The sequence below is a fragment of the Protobothrops mucrosquamatus genome, unplaced genomic scaffold (assembly GCF_001527695.2).
Source record: "Protobothrops mucrosquamatus isolate PMUCROS unplaced genomic scaffold, P.Mucros_1.0 scaffold776, whole genome shotgun sequence".
Taxonomy (NCBI): domain Eukaryota; kingdom Metazoa; phylum Chordata; class Lepidosauria; order Squamata; family Viperidae; genus Protobothrops; species Protobothrops mucrosquamatus.
Window position 1 is genome coordinate 285,922 of NW_015387044.1, and position 27,639 is coordinate 313,560.

At 33.2% G+C, this 27,639-nt stretch overlaps 2 protein-coding genes across 2 annotated transcripts in view; both read left to right on the plus strand.

Annotated features, from left to right (window-relative positions):
* The window catches only part of FAT4 (FAT atypical cadherin 4), a 133,759-nt gene extending 112,172 nt beyond the window's left edge, over window positions 1-21,587 (plus strand). The window contains exons 12-17 of the mRNA XM_029284629.1: window positions 3,568-3,653; window positions 6,019-6,198; window positions 8,174-8,298; window positions 8,736-8,953; window positions 10,380-10,641; window positions 17,574-21,587. Of these exons, the coding sequence (XP_029140462.1) occupies window positions 3,568-3,653; window positions 6,019-6,198; window positions 8,174-8,298; window positions 8,736-8,953; window positions 10,380-10,641; window positions 17,574-19,444 (2,742 nt within the window). The 3' untranslated portion in view covers window positions 19,445-21,587. The remainder of the gene's footprint in view (window positions 1-3,567; window positions 3,654-6,018; window positions 6,199-8,173; window positions 8,299-8,735; window positions 8,954-10,379; window positions 10,642-17,573) is intronic.
* Window positions 21,588-23,437: 1,850 nt separating this feature from the next.
* Window positions 23,438-27,639, plus strand: part of ANO7 (anoctamin 7) — a 32,489-nt gene continuing 28,287 nt past the window's right edge. Inside the window, exon 1 of the mRNA XM_015818661.2 lies at window positions 23,438-23,503. Coding sequence (XP_015674147.2) covers window positions 23,438-23,503 — 66 coding nt within the window. The remainder of the gene's footprint in view (window positions 23,504-27,639) is intronic.

Below are 27,639 nucleotides of genomic sequence, written 5' to 3' on the forward strand. Positions count from 1 at the left end.
AGTTGTCTCCCCCACAAGCATTTGGATACTTGACAATCAGCCTGCGTTTATGGCTGTTTGCAGCATCCCATGGTCACATAATCACAATTTATGATATTTTTTGCAAGAAACTGGCATTCTGGTTTCCAGAAAAAAATGCTCATTGCAGACAATGGTTCGCTTTACAACCATAGCGTTCACTTAACATCTACGGATTTGCTTAACAACCATGATTCTCTTAACAACTGCTGCAAAAAAATAAGAAAATCAGCTTCACACATGATAACCTGATTAAAGACTAGCAGGACTTACAACTATAATTCCAGGCTCAATAAGCAAGGATGCATATTAGTTCTATTATTCAGTTCTTTTACAAAATCACAATGATTCAGATAAATAATCCAGTAAATAATTAAATAACATATTCTTTTACTTTCCTGCCATGATAAACAGAGCTATTTCTGTCTTGCTATATGCAGATGGGACAGTCATTCTTTTTCAGCCATTCAGTTTCAGTGTTTGAAATGAAGAATGCTTCTGATTCATTTCAGCCAGGGAAATTTATTGGGAAACCTGGAGTATACCATAATGAGATTAGGCATTCTGTTTGACTGACCGTAATTAGTGAAGAAAAAATAAATTGTTGGCCTGCTCTTTTCCCCAGCAACCTTTTCTAATTTGTATCCACGGATGTGTATTTCCAGTATAATCTCCATATAACTTTGTATCCTTCATAAATCTGTAAGCTGGAAACATGGTTTAATTTAACAAAGAAATGTTAAAAAGTAATAATAATAACTCACTATTTTTTTGTCTTCTGGACTAACTTCATTTCTGTGCTGGATCTTTTTTCCCTCCCTATGTTTTCAAGTGCAAAATACAAGGAAACTGTCATGTAAATCATTTTTATCGTGGGTACAAGTATTTTGCTCCATAAAAAATACTTCAGTATCTAGATGACAAAAATTTGTGAAACAACTTTTCAATGCATCTAAAACTTGCCATTCAATGCATATAAAACTTGCCTACAAAACCTTTAGAATTTGGGACAATTGATAAAATTATTAACTTGTTAGATTTATTTATTTATTTTAAAATTTATTTGCTGCCCATCTCATAGTTCAAGCTGACCATGAGTGGAAATACATTGAGGTTTGAGATACACAGTACAAACTCATAACTGAAGAGGTAACACCACCAAATTAACTACAAAAGTAATGAGTAAGAACAGTTAACTATCATTAGACATTTGAATTTTATGAAATCAGATTCAAGTAAACTATGGTTTCAAATAACTCTACCTTCAGATACATTTTATACATTTTACAGAATATTTAGCAATATAACAATTCATAGATAACACTAATTTGTGTGAAGAAAGTCGGGAAATATGGCCAATTCTGCTTTTTTGTAAAGTTACATTAATAGAGTCTTACATTCTACATCCTTTTTAACCAAAGAAACAAAGTGTTTTGAGCCTCTTGTCCCATTCAGATTTCTGTTCAGGGCTGTTGCCTTTTATCTGACCATTCCCTTGACTATGTCTCGTTGCCCTTTCTCCCATGGTCATTTCCACATACCATTATAGTTGGTAATCCAATTGAAATGCAAAATGTTCCTATTTGAAAAAAATCTTCTTGTTAATTTGTATAGACACTCAGATACTTTGGATATTGAGTTGGATGGCATATAAATTTAATAATAAACAAATAAATAAATACTAATTATTTAATTGTAGTGATAGTACCATTTTGCATCTAATATTCTGTTTGATTTTCTTATCTATATATTTACTTGCATTCAGTTCAGTTCTTTGTAACAGTCATTGAACATTATACAGATAACATGCAGTATATACCAAAAAATCATCTTGTGTATGCCTTAAAAAATTATGAAGGTAACCTACTAAAATGAAGGAGAAATAAGGGACTGCAGTTTTCCATTAAGCAGATCAAGGTGTGAACAGATTTAAGGCTATTGATCAGGATTCTTAATTGAACTTCAGTAGTATATTGTATTGTATAGAATCAGAATCTTTTTTATCAATTCTGATTCAGCATGTTTGTAGCCCAAGGTCAACAGCAAGTTGGAAGAACATCCATATTGTAGCAATTTCCTCTTATTCTTTTCATCCAAAAGGACTAATAAAAAACAGCTTTAATAAAATTAAAGATGTTGGTCCATCTGAATCAGGTTTGGCAATCCTATTTCAGTGTGGAACGAAACATTTAAGTGATAGCTTGCCATCTGAAATAGTTTCCTGTATGATTTAGACTGAATAACATAAAACTTCTTAGAAGTGAAAGATATATGGCCATTATATTTTACTGGGACTTTTTAAAAAATCAGTATAGATATTTACATTTCTAGCTTGATTATGTGCCCACTGTTGCTCCAGATTAGATTTCTTGGCTTGTTTGCAACTTTCCTTACAATGAAGTTGTGGCAAACTGTTCTAACAAAAAGATAATCAGGATCCTAATCAGCCTCTGAATCTTAATTGGGTCCATAATAAAATAAACGTATCATCTTTGAAAGCAAGATTGCATAATTTTTATTTGTAGTTTAGGGGATGTTTCACTTTATCTAAACAGTTTCATATAGATTGATATGAACATTAAATAGCCATGGAGCATTAAATTAACATCTTTGTCATGTAAGTGTTACAGACTGGTACAATATGAGGACTTTGTTTGCTTCTAGAAAAAAAAAGCAGAAAGTTTGCTCACTTCATTTTATGTTTTTATCCTTGCATTGATGTAAAATCCTTGGTATGCCTGACCTCTTCAATTTGTGTTTAAATCATCATATGTGATATAAGAAGTCCTTGATACAAACTATGTACCTCAAGTGCTCTGCTTCACAGAGAGAAAACCACATAAACATACTTTTTTGAGGAACAGGAACATAGTCTTTTGCCTATAGAACCATTAAGATTAATAAGTATCTATGCATTGGGCATGCTGTATTAACTGCTATGTATTTTCTCTTTCCATTTCTGCCTGTAACTTCAAAATACACATTTACCTAATATTAATAATATCAGCAGAACTTAATGGGATTTACTTTGAATGGATATGCATAGGAGTAGTCAGAGGACTTATAATATTTTCTGGAAGGCTGAAGGCACAGACAACAAAACAATAATTTAAAATGTGTGAAGTTATTTTTTTCTTCTTTTGAGGTAATACCTCAGTTTTTAAATATGTTCAGCAGATTGCAGGATTTCTGCTGGGTTTTTTTTCTTTCTAAAAATGGTTCCATCAATTTTCAGCAATAAAATTCAGAAAGAGCTGTAAACTTGAGGACATCATACAATTATGGAATACTTCTTATCCAGTATTAACATATAGGGTTATAGAATAAACTTTCTAGGAATAAAGGAATACATAAGTTTTGTCAGGTGAACATTACATTTATTGTTGACAGCTAATAATATATAGTATTTCTTTTATAAAGAAATGCATTTTGGAAACAGACCATCCCAAACTTAATTGTATTTATTAAATAGTGGAATATTTAATATTAAAATAATTGAAATTTGATTGATTGCTATGTATAAAGCAAAATGCTATTCTTGTTTTGTAGGCAGCATCCTTGACTGTGGACTCTTGCTCTGATGAACAGGAACCAGGTTATTGCACTGTTAGCAATATGGCTGTGTCTAGTGATTGGTAAAGATAATTTCGTTTCATTTTTCACTAATAGGAAATTATACACTCTGATCCAAAAGAGATAAAAGACTGTTTTGAATAAGGATAAGATATAAATCTGAACTCATATGAATTATTAGTTCAGTTAGTGGAGAAACCAAAATGCCATATTTTCTTCATTCCTTTCTTTTTAGAAATGACTAGAGTTAATATCTGTCATGAAAATGTCAGAAGTACAGGTAGTCTTCAGTGTATGACCTTTTGTTTAGCAAAGTCTCTGAAGTTAAGATCATGACTGCAATTCAGGCACTTGGCAATGACATGTATTTATGAATGTTGCAGTGTCTGAGGCTCATGTGATCTCCATTTGTGATCTTCCCAGCTGGCCTCTGACAAGTCAATGCAGAAAACTGTATTTACTTAATGACTAAGTAATTCAGTTAATAATTGCAGCAAAAAAAAGTTTGAAAAATCAGATGCAGTCACATGATTGCTCAATGACTGCATTATTTAGCAAATAAAGTTCAATTTGAGGACTATACATACTGTCAAGCTCTATGACCAGTACAAAATTGCTTTATACCAACTACTTAAATAGATTAAATGTATGTATAATTAACCAAATTCTGCATTATTAGTTTGAGCTGGCAGCCTTACTGTTATGAATAATCTATATCAGGAGTATTCAATGATAGACTATTAATTAAATGTTACTACGAATCAGTTATGTCCACTAAGTGCTTGATAGATGTTAATCAAATATAATTACAATAATGAACAAATATCCATAATTTTACTCATCAGAAAAGTGAATTTGTAAAGCAACAGGTAAGGATTTTTTTTAACTCTGTTTGAAGATGAAACATAAATAGGTCAATAGCCTTTTAGAGTCAGAAGTTCACATTAGAGTGAATAGAGGTCAGCAGGAACTACACTTTTAACAGAAGTGTCCTAAGATGTCAAAAATGACAAGGTGACAGAAATGTAAACAAATCTCCACCCTTATTTACTGTATGTTAAAAAGAAGTGGGGCTTTGATTGCTTAATTTGAGCTTCCCTCTTGAGTGTTTTGACACACCACTGAATATGGTGTCTTTTAGTTTTTCTTCCCAATAATATCCAGCATGTGCTGTAGTTTCATATTCTGAGTATCCGAATCATTTTCTCTGCTCCAATTTGCTTTTATATTATGGCAAATCTTTGAAAAATAAAAGTGAAAATTTATCATGCAAAAATTTCTGCTTTGTCAGACTAACAGATGCTGGATTTTCAGAAGAAAATTCTCTGGAATCTAGTTTGATGTGATATAATATCTTGACATAATTGTTATTTTCAAAAATGTTACATATGTATGTACATACATACATACATACATACACCATACATACATATATACATAATGACAACCAATAATATGGTTGACATCTGCTGTCTACATGATCTACTGTAAGAACAAGCTCACTGTTATGTTTATTAAAATGTTCTTTCATACTCATACCTGCACTCTTCAGTAAGAAACTAAGCTTGTTTGTTCTCAGTAAATGCTTTTTGTTGAAAAAGCCCCTAATAAATTATGACTACACTAAACGATAGTCTCAAAAGAACTCTGCATTGCAACAACATAATTGTGTGAATCTTTTGAAATTAGTGTTTTTTTTCTAGGCAACACACTGATACTTGATTTTAGAAGCGGTATATATGGATTAAATGCATAAGAAAAGATATCTATGACTATGTACACAAAAATGGCTTGAAATCATTGTCATTAATGACTTGAATTAAATTTAATATTTTAGAAGCAGTATATATGGGTTAAATTCATAAGAAAAATATTTATGACAATGTACACAAAAATGGCTTGAATTAAATTTAATATTTTAGAAGCAATATATATGGATTAAATTCATAAGAAAAGATATTTATGACAATGCACACAAAGATGGCTTGCAGTCATCTTTATGTACATTAAATTTGTGTGAAAAATTTAATATAGCTATACCAATTAAAATTTAACCTGTTAAATATTATTTACTTGCATTCCTCTTTCAAAATTAATTTCATTGTTGACTTGCAGTATCACTAAGAATCAAGATTTGGAAAGGAGAGATATATTTCTTAGTAAAAGATTTGTTATAGTTACTATTCAATGTCCAAATTCAATCAAAATTAAAAATTAAATTGGCATATATGCAACAAAATATTTATGTTGACTGAAAAAATAGCCTAGTACAGCTTTCTTTCTATGTAAATACATGGAGGAAATTTTGTATTTGATTTAAATAGTTTTTTGTAAGTGATGTTTTTGTCACAAAAATTACAAATTTGCTTATGTATAATGGTTAGTTACTCTGTTTTCATTATTTGTTTCATTTTTCCCACTCCATAGGACTTTAGACGTGCAGCCAAACAGAGTAACCATTGGAGGTATCAAATCGCTAGACCAAGTCCTTCAAAGAAAAGGACAAGTGGAAAGCCATGATTTTGTGGGTTGTATAATGGAATTTGCAGTCAATGGACGTCCCTTGGAACCAAGCCAAGCATTGTCAGCTGAAGGAATCTTAGATCAGTATGTCATTCTTTGATCAGTATAAAAAACCAGATGTTTAGTTGTTATGCTTTTTTATTGTTGTTGTAGGTTGTAACTTTATTGTGCTATAAATCATATAAGACTTCATACTGTACGTAATTTCCTAGATTTTTTGCATTTGCTTCTCTAACTTCACTGTCAGGTATCAGACTGGTTGCTCTATCGTTCTTTAGTTTTTGTGCTTTTTGTATTTAATTTTAGTGCCATTTTCCACCATGTTCCTTGATTTTTATTATAATAGCTGCAAGAACATTTACACTTCAGCTGTTAGAGGAGCTGTTAGAGTTAGTAATGTTTTTTTTCTCCAGTTTTTAAACCACACTTATTTTCTTTCTACCCAGCATTCATTCAAGATGCAGGCTCCTTTGCTGACCTGGATTCAGTCTGTTATGCCATGGACTATAACTTTTTAACAAGTGTATTGCATGATGACAATAAGATGTTCTGGGATTTCCATTGTTCTAAGCACTTTCCACAGCTTGGTATTGATCATATTGTGAAAATAAGTTGGCTTTCTATTTTCACTTTAGCTTGACTTTCTATGGACTCTTTTCCACAGTCATTATCTAGTCACATCTTTATGGTATAATTAAGCTCTTCCAGTGTCTTATATCAATAATATAATCAATTTGATGACCTAACATTTGACAAAGTATAATATGACCTAAAGAAGCAAATTGACTAGGCTTCCATGATCTTTTTGCATATATAAACATAAGCTTACAAACTGGTCTTTATCGCTTTATCAATTTGTATGTTGTCCAAATCAAGGTAAATCTAGCTATCTATTTATTCTTAATGAACATTTAAAAGGATCAGACAAAGGAGATAATAAGAAAAACATCTTATGTCAAATTTAAGGCTAGGAGTATGACATAACTCTAATTTAACCATGCATTTAAAAAAAATAGTTTCAAGATTTTGATATTCTACTTGTTTTCTTCAATAACTCAATTCAATCCCTACTAAAACATAGAAAGAATTAATATATTTTGGATTAACTTTTACTCAGTTATCACAATTATCACTGTAACATAATCTTATACTAAGGCAGTTCAATCCTTAACAGCATTTTGGATTAAAATTACTGCACAATTCATTAGGTAAGAGTTTATCCTTAAAAAATCTGAGCATCAGTATGGCTTGGATAAATATTTTTTTTCTTTTAGGGACTACAGGAAACATTATGATATGAGAGAAAGCAGAGAGTAGTTATCATAGCTCATGATATTGTGAAATAACCAGTATCAGGAATTCTAGGAATATTTATAAGACTAGGCATACTTTTTCAGTATTCTCTGCATTGAAGACAAAGATATTATAGCTATATATGAAGTCAGTGAAACTAGGCAATGTCTTAACCAGGAAAACTTGCAATAGAACTATACAGATGATTTTTTTGCTATTAGAGGTATTAAATCTGAGCTATACTTTCAGTTCCTTCAATCAGAGGATGTAGCTATATGTTCCTTTCATCAAAGCGATCATCTTAATAAAGCTTCAATATAATTTTTTTTCTTAGCCACTTTCCAGAAAAGAAAAGAGTATAAATTATATTCTACATTAAGAAAATAATAAACTTACTTTGGCTTCTATTTGAGCATTGGCATTACTGATTAACATCGTATGTGATGACCCAAAGGTGGCTTCTTTTTATTTTATTCTCTTTTTTCTTTAGATATTATCATCTCCCTTTGGCACAGTTTCCTCTGAGGGAGAATAGTTTATTATAAATGCTATGCTCCCTGTAAATAATCAAATAGTGTTTGATTTTTCTGTTAATTAAATAATGTGTCTGGGGAAATCTAAGTTCAAATTCCTATAAAACCTAAAAATGTCACATGCTTTGTTAAAAAAAGACAAGAGACCATATGTATTTTCCCCATCTGCATAAAGAAATGGAGTAGGTGGATGCACATATATTGGCTCAATGGCAATTATTTTGTTTATTTAGGTGTCCTAGACTGGAAGGAACTTGTGCTATTAACCCTTGTCAACATGGGGGCACGTGTGTGGATCACTGGTCATGGCAGCAATGTATTTGTAAAGAAGGACTGACAGGAAAACACTGTGAAAAATGTAAATATAATGTTTATTTCCTTTTTTCTGATAATATACACGGAAGGAATACATAATGCTTGGATTCATTATTACAACATATAGAAAGTAAAATATTATACAAGTAATTCTACAAGAAATCAACATTTTTTTAAAAAGACTTAATATATAGTTGCAGATATTTTACCACTTTTATTTAGTTCTTTTATCCTAGTATTTAACTAGGTTATACTACATAAAATAAGTGAAACTGTTATGCAATAAAAGAGAATGATAGAATCCATTTTTCTTTATTATTAAAAAGTAAAAAAACATATTTTGGTTTTTTTGTAACTACATAGAATCATTTTCTGCATAGTTGAATTGTTTTAAAAATAGTATCTATAATTTTTCATCAGGAAAAGGGCAGAAGGCAAACTGTAATGACAAGAATTTATTAATGTCCTTATTTATTTTAGATCTTACAGCTGACACTGCCTTGTCCTTAGAGGGCAAAGGCCGTCTTGACTATCATATGAGGCAAAACAGAAAATGGGAGTATATGATGAGATATTACACTGGAAATGCCATTATGGACTCTCGAAGTATGGATAATCTGGAAGTGAAATTCAGGACAAGAAGTAAAAGTGGAGTATTATTCCATATTCAGGAAAGCAGCAACTATACTACTGTGAAGGTAAATAGATTTGATTAGGCAGCTAATTATGAAATATTCTTTGTGTATTCTGAATTCATGCTAATAATTTTAGCTTAGAAATACCAGAATGTTGACTAGTGCTGGGCAGAGCTCCAGCTACTAAAACAGCTGAATGATCTGGATTTTAATCAGTTTTGTCTTGACTCCATGTGCTAGGTATTTGAATGGTAGTTGGAACAATGTTAACTGCATATATTCTTAATGAAACGTTACACACTACAGTTTCTTTTTAACATTTCCTTTTATTTTCTTTCTTATTCAATTCCTATAAAAACATCATGTTCAAATTTAGAATTTTTTAAGCATACTAAAACCTAAGTCAATTTTCATACCAAACTTTGTCTTCAGACAAAAAAAGTTATATTGCGTTCTAGTTAGACATTTTATCAATACACGGTAAAATAGATTGATGATTGATTAAGAAGAGAAAGCAATGGCTTCAGTCCTTACTAATGGCTTCGGTCATATTTGCACCATGTCTTTAAATTGGCCCTGGTTTGTGTTCAGGTCACTTCTAAACTAGAAGGGGAAAAAAAGAGGGGGAGACATTTCGCAATACTTTGCAAGAAAACAACCATGTCTTCCTATGGAAATCTTATTTCTACATAAAACTGAAATAAGCTGTCCATTCTGAGTTATTGATATATTAGCTATATCTGGAATACAAAATTACTTTATATGCAGCTTTAAAAATGCTTTTTTGATTCCCTTTTATAATGAATAGTAGAATGGAACAATGGTAATAACATCTCCCTTGTAAACAGAAAGTTACTGGTTTAAAAAACAGCATATTTTTTTAAAATTATTTGATTTGCCCGAGGTTTCCTTGTCCATGTGTCTCTCTATGTGTGCCTGTTTTAGTGTTCAGTACAACATTTCATTGTTTTTGTTTAATTTTCCAGACACTCAACAAAGAAACCTCAAGTGTCTTAAAAAATGATGAAATATTGCTCTAGTCAATTTATTTTAAAAAATAGAAAAGCACAGCAAGCCAGCAGTAGATATATCAGTAATGTAGACAACTAAACATTTGATAATGAGAATGCATAAAGGCCTTGTAGAACACAAGCCAATGTTTTTAGGGATTTGATATTCATGATTGATGAGTGCTAATGTTAGTTTTAAAAGCTTGTATAATATTCTACATATGGGTTCACATTTCTGTGGAATAAATTTGAAATCAACGCAATTTTGAGTAATACATATAACTGTTCATAATTGTAGAACACATAATCACTTGAATTGCATAAGGTTTGTGGAAAAATTGGAATAATGTTGTCCTGCATTGGCTTGTGTGATTACACTAAAAATTGCTGTAGCACGTAAAGCATTGTACACACTATAGGCATTTAAGTCTACATCATAAACTTCTACTTTTTAAACATTCTCTTTTTTTAAATTGCAGATAAAAAATGGCAAAGTGCAGTATGTTTCTGATGCTGGAGTAGGTGGAAAAGTGGAAAGAAGTATTCCTGAAGCCTATGTTTCTGATGGTCACTGGCATCTTCTGTTAATTGAAAAGAATGGGACTTCCACAATGATAACAGTTGACAAGATCCATACTCGAGACATTCTACACGTCACACAAGATTTTAGAGGACTAAATGTCTTGACAATTTCTCTTGGTGGCATTCCAGTTAACCAGTTTTCTAGAAGCAGTGAGCCAGGTAAGAAGAAAAATAATAACATGAATGGTCAATCACAGATAAGGGATATACTGTAACAATAATACAAATGCAGAAGCAGTTAATACAAGGCTATCTTAATTTAAAATAGCAGAGGGACTGAATAAACATCCAAAGTTTCAGAGTCCATTTATGCGTTATATAAGATTCCTAGTCTTCCCAGAATCTCTGTGGAAATTGAAATCCTGAAATATACTGGTCCTGAATTGCATCATAATAGTGCAGTGGTTCTCAACCTGTGGGTCGGGACCCCATTTGGGGTCAATCGACCATTTCATGGGGGTCGCCAAGCAAGGCTGTCCGCCATTTTTTTTGTCTGCCATTCTTTCCCCTTTTCCGGCAGGTGCCTTACCTCCCTTGGGCTGGGCCAGCTGGTGGTCGGCCTGCTCCGTCTCTGCCGCTTGCCAGCTACACCTCGGCTGGCACAGGGGGCGGAACCACGCATGCACGGCGCTTCCGGGCAGGGAAAGTCCTCAACTTACGACCGGTTGGGTAGTCCTCGACTTATGACCGGTTTAGTCCTCAACTTACGACCGGTTTAGTCCTTGACTTACGATCAGTTTAGTCCTCGACTTACGACCGGTTGGGGTCGCGGCATTAAAAAGGTTGAGAACCACTGTAATAGTGTAACAAAAATATTTTTTTAAACTTATTCTGTATCCAAAAATGGGGCAGAATTTATTCATTCCTTTTTTTAATTTTATGATGTTTTGGAATATTCAGTAGTGCACTTAATCTTTTCAGCAACCATCTTCTAATAACTCATTTAACCAGAAGCATACATTGTAATTTTTAATCAGCATATGATATTAGTAAATTTGTTTAATCTTCTAAACTGTGCTAAATCAGCTTATTTGTTATTCTATTTTTTTCCTGGTTTATTTTTAAATATATCAAATTAACTCATATTCAGATACTAAGGACTAATAAAAGCAGTATAAATGATATTTTAGATTTATTTATATTAAAATTATTCATTTTAAGGAATTTTCACCAAATATAGGAACTTGTCTGTTGTAATTTTAGTCTTCTTTTTCACTGGGTACAATGTTAAATCAACAATAACCTCAATTCTTATGAGGTGTCATGTGAATAAAACCAACATTCCCTCTAACACTGGAAATTTTTAAAAACAAATTGGACAACCATTTGTCTGAAATGGTATAGAGTTTCCTGCTTGAGGAGGACTAGAAGTCATTCCAACTCTGTTATTCTGTTGACATATATTGATTACTCAAATTATATCTACTACTTTAACAGGCAATAAGCCTGTGGACTATTTTTTTTTCCAATGTAATGGATGCTCCATGTTAAAAAGCTACAGGAATCTGGGCTTTTGGTTTTGCTCAGTAGTGCAGCAGCCGAGGGATTGCGGGGCTTCATACCCTACGGCCGATTTCTTTCTGTTAGGGGACCCTAAATGGGCCTAAAGACACCCTGGAGAGGTGACATTGAAGGAGGGGAGCCGCACCAATTGCGGAGAGACAGTGGTCAATCCGGTCATTCAGGGAAAGCCCTCCAGAAACCAGCAGAAGAAAGGCTAGCTTCACTCCAGTGTTTAGCCCAAGCTACAAGCAGCCAAAACAAAAAAAGCACTAATTCAAGGTTGATCATAAACAACATGTTTGTAACTGGGTAAGAATATCAATTCTCTCTCTTCTACTTGATAACTGATTTCCTGGGGGGAAAAAACCCAAGAAGCAAAAATCTTCTGAAAGTGAGAAGGAGGGGGACTCTTGCCCCACCCTCCCACAAAAGGAAGCGGTGAATTAAACTTTTATGGGGGACAGAAATATATTGAAATGAAATAAATATAAGACTTAAATCTGAATAAGTTTGAAATTGGTGGAATTTGTTAAGATTTTCTTTTCAAAAGATTATTGATGAAAACAGAAGAAAGTAATTGTTTGTTTTAAAAACTGAAAAAATGAACTGGTGCTGACATCTAGTGGTGGATGAAAATGTACAACTATAGTTATTCTAATAAGGAATTGACAGAAACCCCAGAAAAAGATAGCTTGTTTTTGTCACCTTCAATGTCTTAACTAAACAGAGAACAGCTGTAACAAAAAAAAGAAAACATTTTGGGCTACCTATAAGGTGAGAACTATAAACCTTAAAAAATCGACTTTCCTGGATTATAAATACTTTTTGAACTGTGACTCTAAAGCTGTTTTTATAGAAAGGAAAACTTTGACTTTTGGCTATCATGGAACATTAGAGATCTGCAGAAAGAACATATCAAGAAAAAACAAATATTTTCCAAGAGGAAATGTATGCTATGTTGCAACTGATTCAAATGACAATGATTTCAAACCACGAGGAAATTAAAAACAACTTTGAAAATATAAATGAACACATATTCAATTTAACCTTATAACAAAAAACTCTCATAAAATAAAAATAATGAACGATCAGATAAAGCAGACAACGGCACATAAACCAGAGGAAAGAGATTTAAAGATGGAACCCAACAATAGAAGGAATTATGACTTAACCCAGGCAGAGAAAAATTTGCAGGAAATATTGGACATGGAAAAGATAATCTATACTTCAAGATTGCAAAATAAGTCTGAGGACAAGAAAAAAGATTTGACAAAATGGATTATAGATATATCAAGAGAACTACAAGAACTTGAGAGACAAAAATGATAAGAGAAATTAAGAGAGAGAGAAAGAAAAAGTTTTTTAATGAATACAAAGGGGCAAAACCCTCCCACAAAAACATCTTACTGGATTTGTCTCCTGTACCTACAACAACATCTACAGGACTATGGGAAGACTTTTTGGTTCAGTGGAGCAAAGTGATTAGGAAAGATGTTTGGCAAAAAAAAAAGGCTAAAGTTAAATTAAGAAATTAGATGATGGGATTTATTAGATGAAATATCTAAAGATTAAACACTTTTTGAATATGCTTGGATATAAATGTATTTTAGTTTAAGAGGGATGGACCCCTCAAGTAACACAGTATTTTTTCTTCTTTTTTATGATATGATAAATATAAAGATGTTTATATGAGGGAAGTGCTTTAGATACTTAAGTGTAATTGATCTTGAGAAAATCTCAATTGATAAAAAAATTCTGAATAGATTCAAAATATTAGATGATTGAATTTATTAGATTAAACATTTGTTTGAACACAATTAAAAAGAATAGAAAAATTCTGGATATAAATGTATCTTAGTTTAAGAAGGACATGTTTCTCAAGAAGTATACTATTTCTTCCCTTTTTTTCTTTTTTCTTTTTTTTAAGATATGAGAAATGTAAAATTGTTGGGATGGCTTGTATGAGGAAACAGACTTAAATATTTAAGTGTAATTAACTCTGAGAAAAGCTTAACTGGTAAGAATGTTTTGAACATTGCAGGGAAAACAAATCTAAATAAGAACTTTGAAAACAGGATCTATGATGAGGTAATTAAGATGATTAATTAGAAAAGCAGCTTTATTTTGATATGGTTGTTAAACATTAGAAAAAAAATTCATATTCAATTGTTATCTATCAAAATACTAAGAAATGTACCAATTTAAGTTTGGTAAAAGAGAATATTATTGGAAGAAGTGAAAATCAAAGAAAGCTACTATGTGGATTATGGAATTATAGAAATTAACTGTTATTGATTGTTTTTAAATATAAACTCAGACAACATGCTGTTTACCAAATATTAAGGTGACTATGTTAAAAATTAATAAAATATATTGTATTGCACTTCACATGGCATGCCAAAGATTTACAGAAAGTTATAACTACATGAACTTATATGTTCATAAATATCAGCATACTAAGAAAAAATTAGTGTATAACAATTCAAGATATATACGAAAGTATTAGAGAAAAACACATCTGAAGAAAAATATTCTGGGCAATTTCCCCACTGCATTGTAAAAATTTCTTAGTAATCATCTCTTTAAATCATATTGCAAATCCCTAAAGCTACTTGAAAGAGTTATGAAACCTAGAGATATTATTCTTCATTTCAATCACAATTCAAGAGGTAGCATTGTCTTTTTTTTAATTAACAAGGCATTGAATGCCTAAAATAAATAGAATTTGTTATTAGTGTTATGCAGACTTAATGATACATGGATGGTTTGATTTAGTCCATGACATGCATAGTAGCTCATCTATCTTCAGAAAGATTTAAAGATCATATAATACAATATTGTTTAATCTTGATGCCATATATACACATATATGCAAATATCAGCTCAATTATTATGTAGTTTCTATTTGTTGGCATATTGAATGCTCATTTGTATATAGCTGTCATTGTGGACACTCCTAGATAGGACCAGAGTAAAACACCTTTCTGCCAAAGTATATTCCCAGTACAGCTCAGATTCCTTTGCTTAACCTGTATTAGTATTTGAGATAAAGACTACTCCATTTGGGCTGGCTAGTTGTGAGCTAATTACAATATTTATCACTGAGGGCAACCACAAGAGGCAACAGCGGCAGCATAGCTTTATTATTTAATCCTAATATAATATGTACTCCTTCATCTAATACAAGATGGCTGCAACCCACCTCCAGGCCTTGAGCTGCTGGGAAATGAGCTGCGGACATGGTGGGTGAGTGCATATTTGCATGCATCCCCACTTGCACAAACAGTGGGCGAGCATGTGCATGCATGCTCTATTTGCATGGGGGCAAGCGCACTTGCCTGTCACTTGTGCAAATGGAGCTGCATTTATGCATGCTTGCCAGCTACTTGCGTGGAACCATCCCCTCTCCCCCCCCTAGCCGGTCCACAAAGATGAAAAAGTTGGGTAAGTCTGATCTATATGTACTCCTTTAATACAATTTTAGTACAAACCATTAGAGATATTCATGGCTGATCATCAGATCAAAGGCATATCGTTTGGTAAAGGGATCACTAATGGGAAGCCACAAGAAGGTAACTTGGACCATTCCTCTCTCCAGACATTGTCAGACTTATACTGAGTAGATATTAAATGAGTAGCTGTTTTTCATGATGGCCCATGGGATTTCAACCTTGTGACAGACTGTACAGTATTCTGGTGAATAGGGAGGGCCTTGGTGTTGAGCATCCTTCACCATAGCTGGATGAGAGCTTGTTGTCTTCTAATGTGGGATAGTATGAGATTGCTAAGTACTGGTAACCAGTGCCCAGGATTAAAATGCAAGGTGCCAGAGATGATATGCACTGTCTGGCAGAGTTGGACATTGACCATTTGAGTGTGGCCGCTGTTAAGCCACATACTGGCACAATATTCAGCTGTGGAAAAAGCAAAGCCAAAACTGTTGTTTGTAGAGTATTAGCATCAGCACCCTAGGATGTTCCAGCCATGATCAATGGTGCTTCCTTACTAAAACAAACAGAATTATCTGTCTTAACTGAAGCCACCAGGAATGTGTTCTAAGAAAATTGTGTGCTAGTATTGTCATTCCTACCAACACTGACAGGGCAAGCCAGTAGTGTATTAAATGAGAGCAAACCCCTTTCTCCACAAGTACAGATGAGGTTACCTAGTTTGGTAGTGAAACTATCACAAGAAAACAACCAAGTTAAAGGAACACCAAGGACTTCATAGTTTAAAAACCAACTGTCAAGAAATATGCTGCAGAGTAGCACTGGGCAAAAAAGAAGCAAAAAAGAGCTTGGAAAAGAAATTCAGATGCCATGATTATATCTGCAAAGATCAGTTCATGCAGACTAGTGTTTTCCCTGAAACACTATATAAAAGTGAATCTAGAGGTCTGACTGTAAGAATAAAGAATAAAGACCAGGCTCACATGATCATGCTTTGGACAGACTTAGCTTTATATAAATGACTGTAACACTGGGAAAAAAGAAAAAAAAAGAAAAAGACAGTCAGCAGTAAGGTGGATGGATTCAGTTATAGCAATGCTGGGGGCCCTGCTGAAAGATATGAAGGGCCAGGCTTGGAACACATCATCCTGAGAAAATCTAATTTTGTGGCCACATATGATGACCACAAAAATGACTTGAAGGCCCATAATTATCATTACAGGAAAGGGTAAGCACTGAAAGTCAATTTAGAATAACAAATCTACCAAAATTATGTAACTTTACTATCTTCATCAGTTCACACTTTCACTCCAAATAGTGTTTATTTTCCCATGGTCCTTGGCCCCATATAATTTACAACTTGTGGGATAGGCAGAAAACCATTCCTGCATCATTACACAGAAGAGCCAGGGTGAATAGATTATCACTACCTTAGATGAACTACAACTACAACAGATCCTAAAGCATTAAATCTTTGTTTACACCACAGCTAATTATGTTTAACTGATGCTGGAATCCTATAGGAATATGATTCTATATGTTTCTTAAGTCCTCACCCACAGAGACATTCATCAACCACACCAGGCAGACACAATTACTCATATTACTCTTCTTGGTTTAATATGCCCACATTTTTTAAAAATAAATTTTATAATTTCAAATTTCCTGGTTTTTTCTAAATTTAATTTTGATTAAAGTTGTTCCGATCCCTACCTAATTGACATAAATAGAGAGCCAGTTTGGTATAGTGGTTAAGGCACCAGGCAAAAAGTGGGAGATCGTGAGTTCAAGTCCCACCATGAAAACCAGCTGGGTAACTTTGGCCCAATGTCTCTCTCAGCCCAACTCACCTCACAGGGTTGTTATTGTGGGGAAAATAGGACAACAAAGGTATCTTGGATATGTTTGCCACATTGAGTTATGTGAAAAAATAATAAAGGTAGGAAATAAAGTTTATATGACAGGTATATAAAGTTTATATGACAGGTATTTAGTAGGTTTATTTTGTTTTAGGATGTGACATAAATCTCATTTGATTATTATTGCTTTATAAGGCTATTTTTATCCATTAGATTGTCATTTAAAATTGTTAAATTCGTTAAGCTGTAACTTTAAAATCCATTTTTTCTATTGTCTTAGATTTTGATGGATGCATTGCCTACCTGAAATATGGTGAAGAAAGCCTTCCCTTCACAGGACAACATAGCCTTGCTACCATTTCCAGATCAGATCCCTCTGTGAAGATTGGCTGTCGAGGTCCCAACATCTGTGCCAGCAATCCTTGTACAGGAAAGCTAATGTGCATTAACCAGTGGTATACATATGAATGTGTTCATCCTGGAGCTTGTGCATCTAATCCATGTCAGAATGGAGGTACCTGTGAACCTGATGAAAGAGCTGGATTCATTTGCAGTTGTCCAGAATCACACACTGGAACAACATGTGAAATACTAGTAGTGTGCCTTGGTGTCATATGTGCCCAGGGACATGTATGCAAGGCAGGAATAAATGGTGCCTATATTTGTATTCCTCAGTTCTATCCAGCTGAACTTTCTTTACCACTGTGGGCTGTTCCAGCCATTGTGTGCAGCTGTGCTACTCTGTTGGCATTGCTTGTGCTTAGCTTGATCCTGTGCAATCAGTGCAAAGGAAAGAAGGCAAAAGTTCCAAAAGAAGAGAAGAAAACAAAAGAAAAGAAAAAGAAGGGCAGTGAAAATGATGCGTTTGATGATCCTGATAATATACCGCCCTATGGTGATGATATGACCATCCGGAAGCAACCTGAAGGAAACCCAAAACCTGACATAATCGAAAGAGAAAATCCTTATCTCATATTTGATGAAACAGATATATCACACAATGCAGAGACTATACCCAGTGCTCCTCTAGCTTCCCCAGAAACAGAGATAGAACATTATGACATTGATAATGCAAGCAGTATAGCTCCTTCAGATGCAGACATCATTCAGCATTATAAGCAGTTCCGAAGTCATACTTCTAAATTTTCCATTCAGAGGCACAGTCCATTAGGGTTTGCAAGACAGTCACCTATGCCCTTGGGAGCAAGTAGCTTAACCTATCAGCCTTCATATAGTCAAGGTCTAAGGACGACTTCACTAAATCATTCTGCTTGCCCTACACCAAACCATCTTTCTCGTCATAGTCCTGCTCCATTCTCCAAAGCATCCACTTTCTACAGAAATAGTCCAGCAAGGGAAATGCATCTTTCTATAAGAGAAGGGAGCCCTTTAGAAATGCACAATGAAGTCTGCCAAACTGGTATCTTTAATTATCCTAGTAGACTAGGAAGAAGAAGCAAGAGTCCTCAAATGATGACAGGTCATAGTTCCAGGCCTGGAAGTCGCTTAAAGCAACCAATAGGACAAATTCCTCTCGAAAGTGGTCCTCCTGTAGGGCTTTCTATTGAAGAGGTGGAAAGACTTAACACTCCACGCCCTAGAAATCCAAGCATCTGTAGTGCTGATCATGGAAGATCTTCTTCTGAGGAAGACTGCAGAAGGCCTCTGTCAAGAACAAGAAATCCAGCTGATGGTATTCCAGCTCCAGAATCATCATCTGACAGTGATTCCCATGACTCTTTTACATGTTCTGAGATGGAGTATGATCGTGAAAAACCCGTGGTGTATACTTCAAGAATGCCCAAACTATCTCAAGTTAATGAATCAGATGCTGATGACGAAGACAATTATGGCGCTAGACTTAAACCTAGGAGATATCCAGGCCGCCGAGGAGAGGGTGGTGGTCCTGTGGGTGCCCAAGCGCCTGCACCTGCATCCAGCATTAATGATAGTTCTCCTTTAAAACTTGGACCACAAGGGGGGAACTTCAACTGGGACAACCTTTTGAACTGGGGCCCTGGATTTGGGCATTATGTGGATGTTTTTAAAGATTTAGCATCTCTTCCAGAAAAGACAGCAGCAAATGTAAGTGAAGAGTGCAAAAATGGTACAACGCAACCAAAAGATGGAGAAGCTGAACAGTATGTATAGAACTTCATATTGACATTGTCAAAATACAAATGCATAAAATACTCAAGCCATTTTATCGGTGTAGATAAAAAAGGACACATTTTGTTTTAGCCAGGGCCAGTGGTTAGACACATTTAAAATAATCACAAGTATGCTGCTGAGAAGAACAAATATTTTTTTTATTTAATTACAACTGGTTAAATTTGTTTCTACTGCATGCATTATATTTTCAAGCAAGATATATTATATGTGGTATTTGGATTTTTATCCTTTATATGTTGTTTGATTTGTGATTTTTAAATTAAGAATGATTAGCTCTAAAAATGGCTGCAAAATGTTTTGTTGTGAGGGGTGTGTTTGTACACAAGTTGAATATGTTGTTTTGAAATGTAAAAATATCAACTATGTTGATTTGTTGTGAGAACCAATTTTGCAGATGCTAAATGAAGGAATGAAATTATTGTATTCTTCCTGAAACTATATTTCCTATCCCTCAGTTGCTCAACTCTGAATATTTCAAAGAATGATAAGCTTAAGCTTATTGTTTTATGTTCAAGGGGTGCTGTTAACTAATTTATGAGCACTTTAGGATTACATTATTTTTTACAAGGATGTGTGAGAACTTCTGAATGATTTTTTTCCTTGTTTCCCGAAATTACAGTATTTTTAGCTTGTATGGAAACTGATACACATTGTCAAATTGAACAAACAACAGAATTTGTACAACAGATAATGTGGTTGAATGCAAAGTGAGAATAGAAAACTGAACTCTTTTAGTTCCAAATTAATACCAACTTGAATAATAACTTTGGCTTGACAAACCACCCTACTGAAATTTCAGTTCTGTCATCTGGAGAAATTAGAAGATACTATAAATAATAAAAATGATTACTCTAACTCACAGGGGGCATAGTGAGGATTGTTTGCCTAAGTGTTAAAAAGCCAGATAGCACTATACTAAATATTATTATGGTTATTATTCTAAACACTGCCTTCCTGTAGGATCTTTGAGTGATCTTTTTGTTACACTACAGAATATTCCATGATAGAAGAATTTGAAATAAGCATATTTATTAAAAATATAAGTTGCTGCACTCTTGGAACAGGAGACCAGTTTTAAAAATGTACTTATAGTGCGATCCTAGAAGTGTCTACTCAAGATCAAGTTCCATCAAATTCAGCATGTATAATGCTAAAGCTTGGATTGTAATTTCACTTCCTAGCCCAGGGACTAAAATTGCTTTTGAGTAGATGTGTATGATTGCTCTATTAGTATTGCAATACAGAAACTCTAGTATGAAAAATGCACATATGGAATCAGCTTTGAACAGCAGAAATAACTTTTATCTTTAAAATGCATTGTGAAAATATGGGGGCACGTCACAAAATATGATGCTACTTTTGTGTATTTTAAAGACAAAAGCAGAAAGTTATGAGTATTTGCATGCAACATTCTTTATTTGTATGATACATATATGTATTTTGCTCAGGTATTCATATCTGAGTATAAAGTTTATCCTAAGAAGTTTATCCTAAGAATTGATCCTGTAATAAGGGGAATCCTAAATGTCACTTATAAAAGATAATATTTTTAAACACCTTTGTTTTAATTTGGGGGATTTATACAATGCCCTTATGTTTCCATGAAGCTTCTATTATACTGTGTGAAAAATGTAGGGGTTTGGGGGAGTGGGGTTTTTTTCTTCTTAATATGTTGTCTCCCTTTATTTCTACTTGTTTCTTAACCTAAATTCTGTTTTTGGTATCAGAATAGTTTTCCGATACAGAATAGCTTTCTTACTTTCAGGAAAAGTAAGAAAAAACTCTTTTTTACATTTGTTACTTCTGTAACATTCATTTTTTTCACATTTTGATAAAATTGTAACAGACCATATGCTTTTTGAGTGTACATGCCAATAATAGAATTAAAATATTTATTTAAAATATATTGTGTGCAGTAATGGAAACAAATGCTAATGCAATTGTACAATACAAATATGGTATCTCTAGCATATTTAAAGACCAGTAAGTTGTGGAAGAGTCATTTTGGCTAGAAACCAAAGCTCTGGTCCCAAGAGCTTCGGCCAGTCACTCTCAATCCTAGGAAGAAGACAATGGCAAACCTTTGGGAAACCATGCCGAGAAAAGTGGAAGGACTGGTCCAGGCAGTCATCAGGGGTCAACACCGACTCAAAGAAACAAAAAAAATAAAAATAAAAAGGTCTACGGCAAAATTCCAGACAATAAGTGGTTATCCACTCATTTGTGCAACATCCACATGCAAAGAATATTGGTGGATAGAAAGCAAGTTTATATATACACGTTCTGAACCAATCACAAAGTGTGATGAGTCACCTGGAGTTACAAGAAATATGTAAACTTTGAGCTGGGCAGGAGCGTATCCTTTATGTGAGCATTTCCAGTGGAAAGCAGAGAAGCAACCTTTCTTTGTATTCAATCAAAATTATTTGAACATCTATCTAGTTGTTGAAATAAACTATTTTGATTCCTGCTTCCAGGCATCAATTAAGTCAATAGCAAACTAGTATAGTTATTTCTTAGCTGTGTCATCTGATATATAGTCGTGTGGAAAAGAAAGTACACCCTCTTTGAGTTTATTGGTTTTACATATCAGGATATAATAAAAATCATAAAAAGCATTAGGAGTTCTTAAAAGTAGATAAATAAAATTTCAGATGAACAACACCACATGACATGTTGCACCATGTCATCATTTATTTTACAAAAAAAAAGCCTGCTAAGGACCGGATGATTTTATTATGTCCTAATACATAAAACCATAGAACTCAAACAGAGTGTACTTTCTTTTTCACGTGACTGTATATTGTATACTATATTGTAGTATAAATTTATCATCATGAATGATAGCTTTTAAGTCCTGTTCAAATGCCTGGCAAAGAATGTGATATCAGAAAATTAATTTAAAACCTGTACTGTGATGGGTCACCTAATGTGCCTCCTGTTTCATGGTTGACCAAATGCTAGGTACTGGTAGAACTGCTGCTATGGTACATATATATTTTATTGTTTAATTCCTATTCAACTTTAGTGGACCTAAAATATACCACACAGTGTGCTGGAGAAAATGTCTAAGTTTATCAATTTACTTTGTTATAGGAAAATTATTTATATTAGTACTGACCATATAAAATGTGTTTCTGTTTTTGCATTCATGATACATCTCTTTCTCTCTTCTTGGCTTTTGTGAACCAAAAATAATTTTGCCATTGAACTGCCCAGTGAAAGTAACTTCTTTTAATTCTTGAAAAATGCATTTTTTTAAAAAAAAGCCGAACTCAGAATTTTCTTTGGAAAAATTTCCAAATCTGTTACCTCTCTGTAATAGCACTAATTTAAAAGACAAAGAGCAGACATATATGTGACTGCTAGTGCCATCTGTTGTGAAAGTTTTCATCTGTTGCATTCAGTGCTCTCCAATCTCAAATGTGCATTCCAACATTTTACACTAGACCTGGAGAAAAGAATGCATGTTTTATTTAATCTTCCTAACTCAAACTAGTAGTTTTATAGGTTCAATTCCAATGCTAATCTGATCAATATGAAGGATTATAAAATGCCCTCTTTTATAATTCTTGCTTATTTTCATAATTTTGCTTTTTTAGGCTATAAAGATGACTGAAAATACAAAATGATCAAGATCACTCTTAAAAATCTCTGAAAGTACACTTTCTAAAATATCATATATTATGTGGTTAATTATTGTAAATATTAAATATCATGATAATAGATTCATAATACATCATATGCATTAATAGTGTTTTACAATTTGTGAAAACAACGTTAAAACAACTGAACATGCTGTATAGAACAAACATTAGAAGACTGCCAAAAAAAATTGACTTAAGTTAAAAAAAATAGTTTTAAAAGATGAAGGGAATATGTGAAACTCATTTTCTGATTTGCAACCTACATTTTGATTTCACCATAGTTTTTTTTAAAAAAATATATGAGAAAACCCCACCATTATATTGAATGGCCTTGACAAATCTGTTTTTTACACCTAAAACATATGATGGTCATTTAAGAATAAAGGAACCAGTAAGTTCCACAATGAACAAAAAAAGAAGCCATAGTACATTGTATCTATTCTCATGTACAATAACTCCAACATAAGCTCCCAAGTATCAGAACAGTAACAATATGTTCAGGAATGTATATTAATATCTGATTTCTTAAAAACAAAAAATGGACATTTTTCTCAATATTGCATTACACAGGCAGCAGATGGCAGCATTTGGCAGCATTGCTTGAGCTTGAAAGCTAAGCTGGGTGAAGCAGGTTAGTAGTTGGATGGGAGACAAATTGAAAATATTAGGCTGTAAACTGGAGTATGAAGAAAAAGAAAGAAAAAACCCTGAATACATATAGGACTACATTGTAGAAAGTGGCAAATCACTTTCATACTATTGCCTGGAACACTACAGTACAAGTTCATTAAATCAGAATAGTTGAGCTTTATTGAAAGGAAACTAACTTTACTTTTATAATATGACATTTCAAGATGTCCCATTATAAGAAAGTCAGTTAAAGTGGGTTTCAACAGATAAGTTAGTTTTTGATTGTTTATATTTTCAGGTAGCGATAGTTTTCACTTCCCATTCATCCTTTGTTATTATGGCTTCTTCCACTAGACATCAAGATTTCTAAGAGAAAACTAGAACCATGCCAAACAATGCCAAATAGTAAAAGACAGTTTATTTAATTAAAAATCCTGTACAAGGTGAATGAGCTTAGCCATGAAGAGGCATTTTATCATCAAAGAGATATATTCTCATTACTGGCAAAATGATTCTCAGGGTCCTTGCATTGCTTTCTGTTTGGAAGCTGACTAGAAGAATTGGAAAAGACTTTTGTGTATGTAGAAGTCTCTTCTGATCACTTTTACCAAAAGCAATCCCCCCCCTTTGAAGATTAGCACAATGCTATTATACCGTGGTTCTTTTATCCATTTTTGGATATTAAGCCTCTGATACACCTTTTCCTCTATTCTTTTATGCAGCTTGGTATTTAATATTCACTTTTCTAAATACAGACTTGGCAGGATTGGGAAGTATTTCTGTAACCCCAAGAGCAATCATAGCAGGGAAGGGTGTTTTAATCTTAACACTAAATCTTCCTTTTTTACTGCTCCAAATATTTTTATATTTTATGTTATCTTCTATCCTTTTCATGTATATTTCTTAAATACAAGTACAAAGGATTGCAAAGGTCTATGTGCATGCATGTATATCTGTATCTTTTGTATAGCTTTTGAAAAGAATTTTTTCTGCCCTGTTTTGCAAAAACTCATTTCCCCTCCTTACTTTCTCCTGTGCAATAAAAAAAAAAAAGTCTAGTGGAGCACAATTTTCTGAGACCCTAAATAATTGAGTCTGACAAGAGTTTCTTTTTTTTCAGTGCAACTGAAGTTGATTTTAGCTGCTTCTGTTTTGACTTTATGATTTCCCATGATAGCTGTAATTGGATACACACTAGGCAATTTGTTGTGTTTCAAATGACATTTAATACTAAAAAGAAGCCAGCAACAAAGGACAGCAAGTGCATCAGAAAACACGATCCTTTTCATTCCACTTATGACATAACTGAATGTGCAGTTATCTAAGTGATATAAGGCAATATATTCTATGTCTTCCTTCATTTTCAAAGGTCAGTGGCTATCATTAGCTAAAGCAGTTTAGTATGATCTTTTTATTAAATAATAATTTTATTAGTTCACAAGAGTTTTATTAGTTCACAAGAGGTATTTGATACCTTGTGATTGATATCATGTAATCACTGCTTCTAGTAAAAAATCGTGTAACTAATCCAGAAATTAAAGGTCAAACCACTGTAGTAATGTTCTCTAGTTTTTCTGCCTTCATACTAGCAGTAGGAAAGGAAGGCAAGGATATTTTGGGAATTCATTAAACATTTAGCTCTTCAGAGATTTCACAAATTTAAGCAACTGTTTCAAATGGTTTCAGAACAATTGTCTGAAAAATAAATACACAACAGATATAATTAGTGCCATCAAATTAGGCCTAATCTGATATTTTCTCAACAAATATTTTCTCAACTTGCCTTTGGTTATAAAATTGTAGCTCTTCCAAGGGCAGTCTAATAAATACTTTGATCCCATTTATATACTTTACCTATTATGCCATTTTTCCCAGAGACATTTGCAGCAGTATTCTCTCACTTCAAAGGAGATATGAGTGTGATTAGGCAAAGCTCCATTCCTTTTTAGCAGTAACTGCATGCACATTGATAGGACTGGTGGTTCAATTACTCAGTTATGTCTACCATTCTGACAACAATACAACTCTCCTACTTCCCTCAAGTTTGTCAAACTTGTCTGCTCATATTTTTTGTCCAAAGATTGTTTGCTTTTGTCCAAAGATTGTTTTTTGTCCAAAGATTCTGTTTGCTAATCATAATCTCAATAGAGTAGTCAGTCTTTACTTGATCCATGATTGATTGATTAGTTGTTTTTTTTCTTATAGTCCATGGTATTGTCTATCTCCATATCCATTATTAAAAAGCATGTGTTTCTTTTCCTCTTTCTAAGAATTCACTTTCACAACTTTGAATTATTGTTATTATTCTAATTATTCTGTGCTGTGATAAAAATAGCTCTATTTTCTATTATCCTACATACATTTTTCATTATTTTCATTCCTACAATTAATATTCAATTTACTTTTCTTAGAAAATAATATTTAATTTACTTTTCTGTCATAGAAAAGTAATATTCTATTTACTTTTCTATCATAGAAAAGTAATATTCGATTTATTTTTCTGTCATAGGAAAGTAATATTCGATTTACTTTTCTATCATATCATATGTATTCCATTATTTCTTTGTTCTTAACTTAAGTTTTCTTGCCATTATATTTGTTTTTTAACATTTAACAACACATTTTTATTTTTATTTTCATAATTATCTTTTATAACATGTTTTAACTTTCAACTAATGGTGTCATCTGCATGGATTGTTTTCTTAACATGTAGACTTCCAATTTTGAATCAAACCATTATTTTTTCCAATTCTGCTGTCTTTTAATCTGTTTGTTGAATAAATTAATTAGGTGTGTCCTTGTTTCACACCTTTTACTGTTTATCCATATTCAGTTTTGTATTAGATTCTTGTATAGTATAAGGATTTTTCAAAAACATAATTAAATGTTTTGGCTTTAATTATATTTCATGTATCTATTAGCTATTAGCTTTAATAGCCTAGTCTAGCACAATACCAACATAGAAGAAAAATAACAGCTCTCAAAAGAAACCAGCATGGCTGCATAAAGAACTCTCTGATAAATTGAAAGATAAAAAGGACAAGTATAAAAAGTGGAAAGGGGAGTACATAATTAAGGCAGAATATCAGCAAATAGCCCAGGCCTGCAAAGATGAAATGAGGAAAGCTAAGGCTCAAAATGAACTAAGGCTTGCAACCAAAGTCAAAAATAACAAAAAAGCTTCTTTCAACATGTAAAAAAAGAAGAAAAAAGTTAAGGAAATGATTGGTCCATTAGTGGGGGAAAGTGGCAAGAAGGTGACAAGTAACAGGGAGAAAGCAGAACTATTTAAATCATTTTTTGCATCTGTCTTTATACAAAGGGAATAAACAGTCCAACCTCTCAAAAACATTACCATAAAAAACAGATTAAAAACACAAGTTAAGATAGGCAAGAAAATGGTAAGTGAGCACCTGTCCAGCCTAGACGAGTTCAAATCACCAGGACCAGATGGATTACACCCCAAGGTTCTCAAGGAACTGGCAGATGTGATCTCAGAACCACTGAACTATATTTTTCAAAGATCCTGGAGCACTGGGGAACTACCAGAGGACGGGAAAAGAGCTGATGTAGTTCCCATCTTCAAAAAAGGGAAAAAAATAGATCCAGGTAACTACAGACCTATCAGCCTGACCTCAATACCTGGGAAGATTCTGGAAAAGATAATCAAGCAATGAATCGGCGAACACCTAGGGGCAAACAAAGTCATTACCTAAGGCCAATATGGGTTTGTCAAAAACAGATCATGCCAGACAAATCTTATTGCATTCTTTGACCAAGTGACAAAATTAGTGGACCAGAGGAATGCTGTGGATATAATTTACTTGGACTTCAGTAAGGCATTTGATAAAGTAGATCACAACCTACTACTCAATAAGATAGAAAAATGTGGGTTAG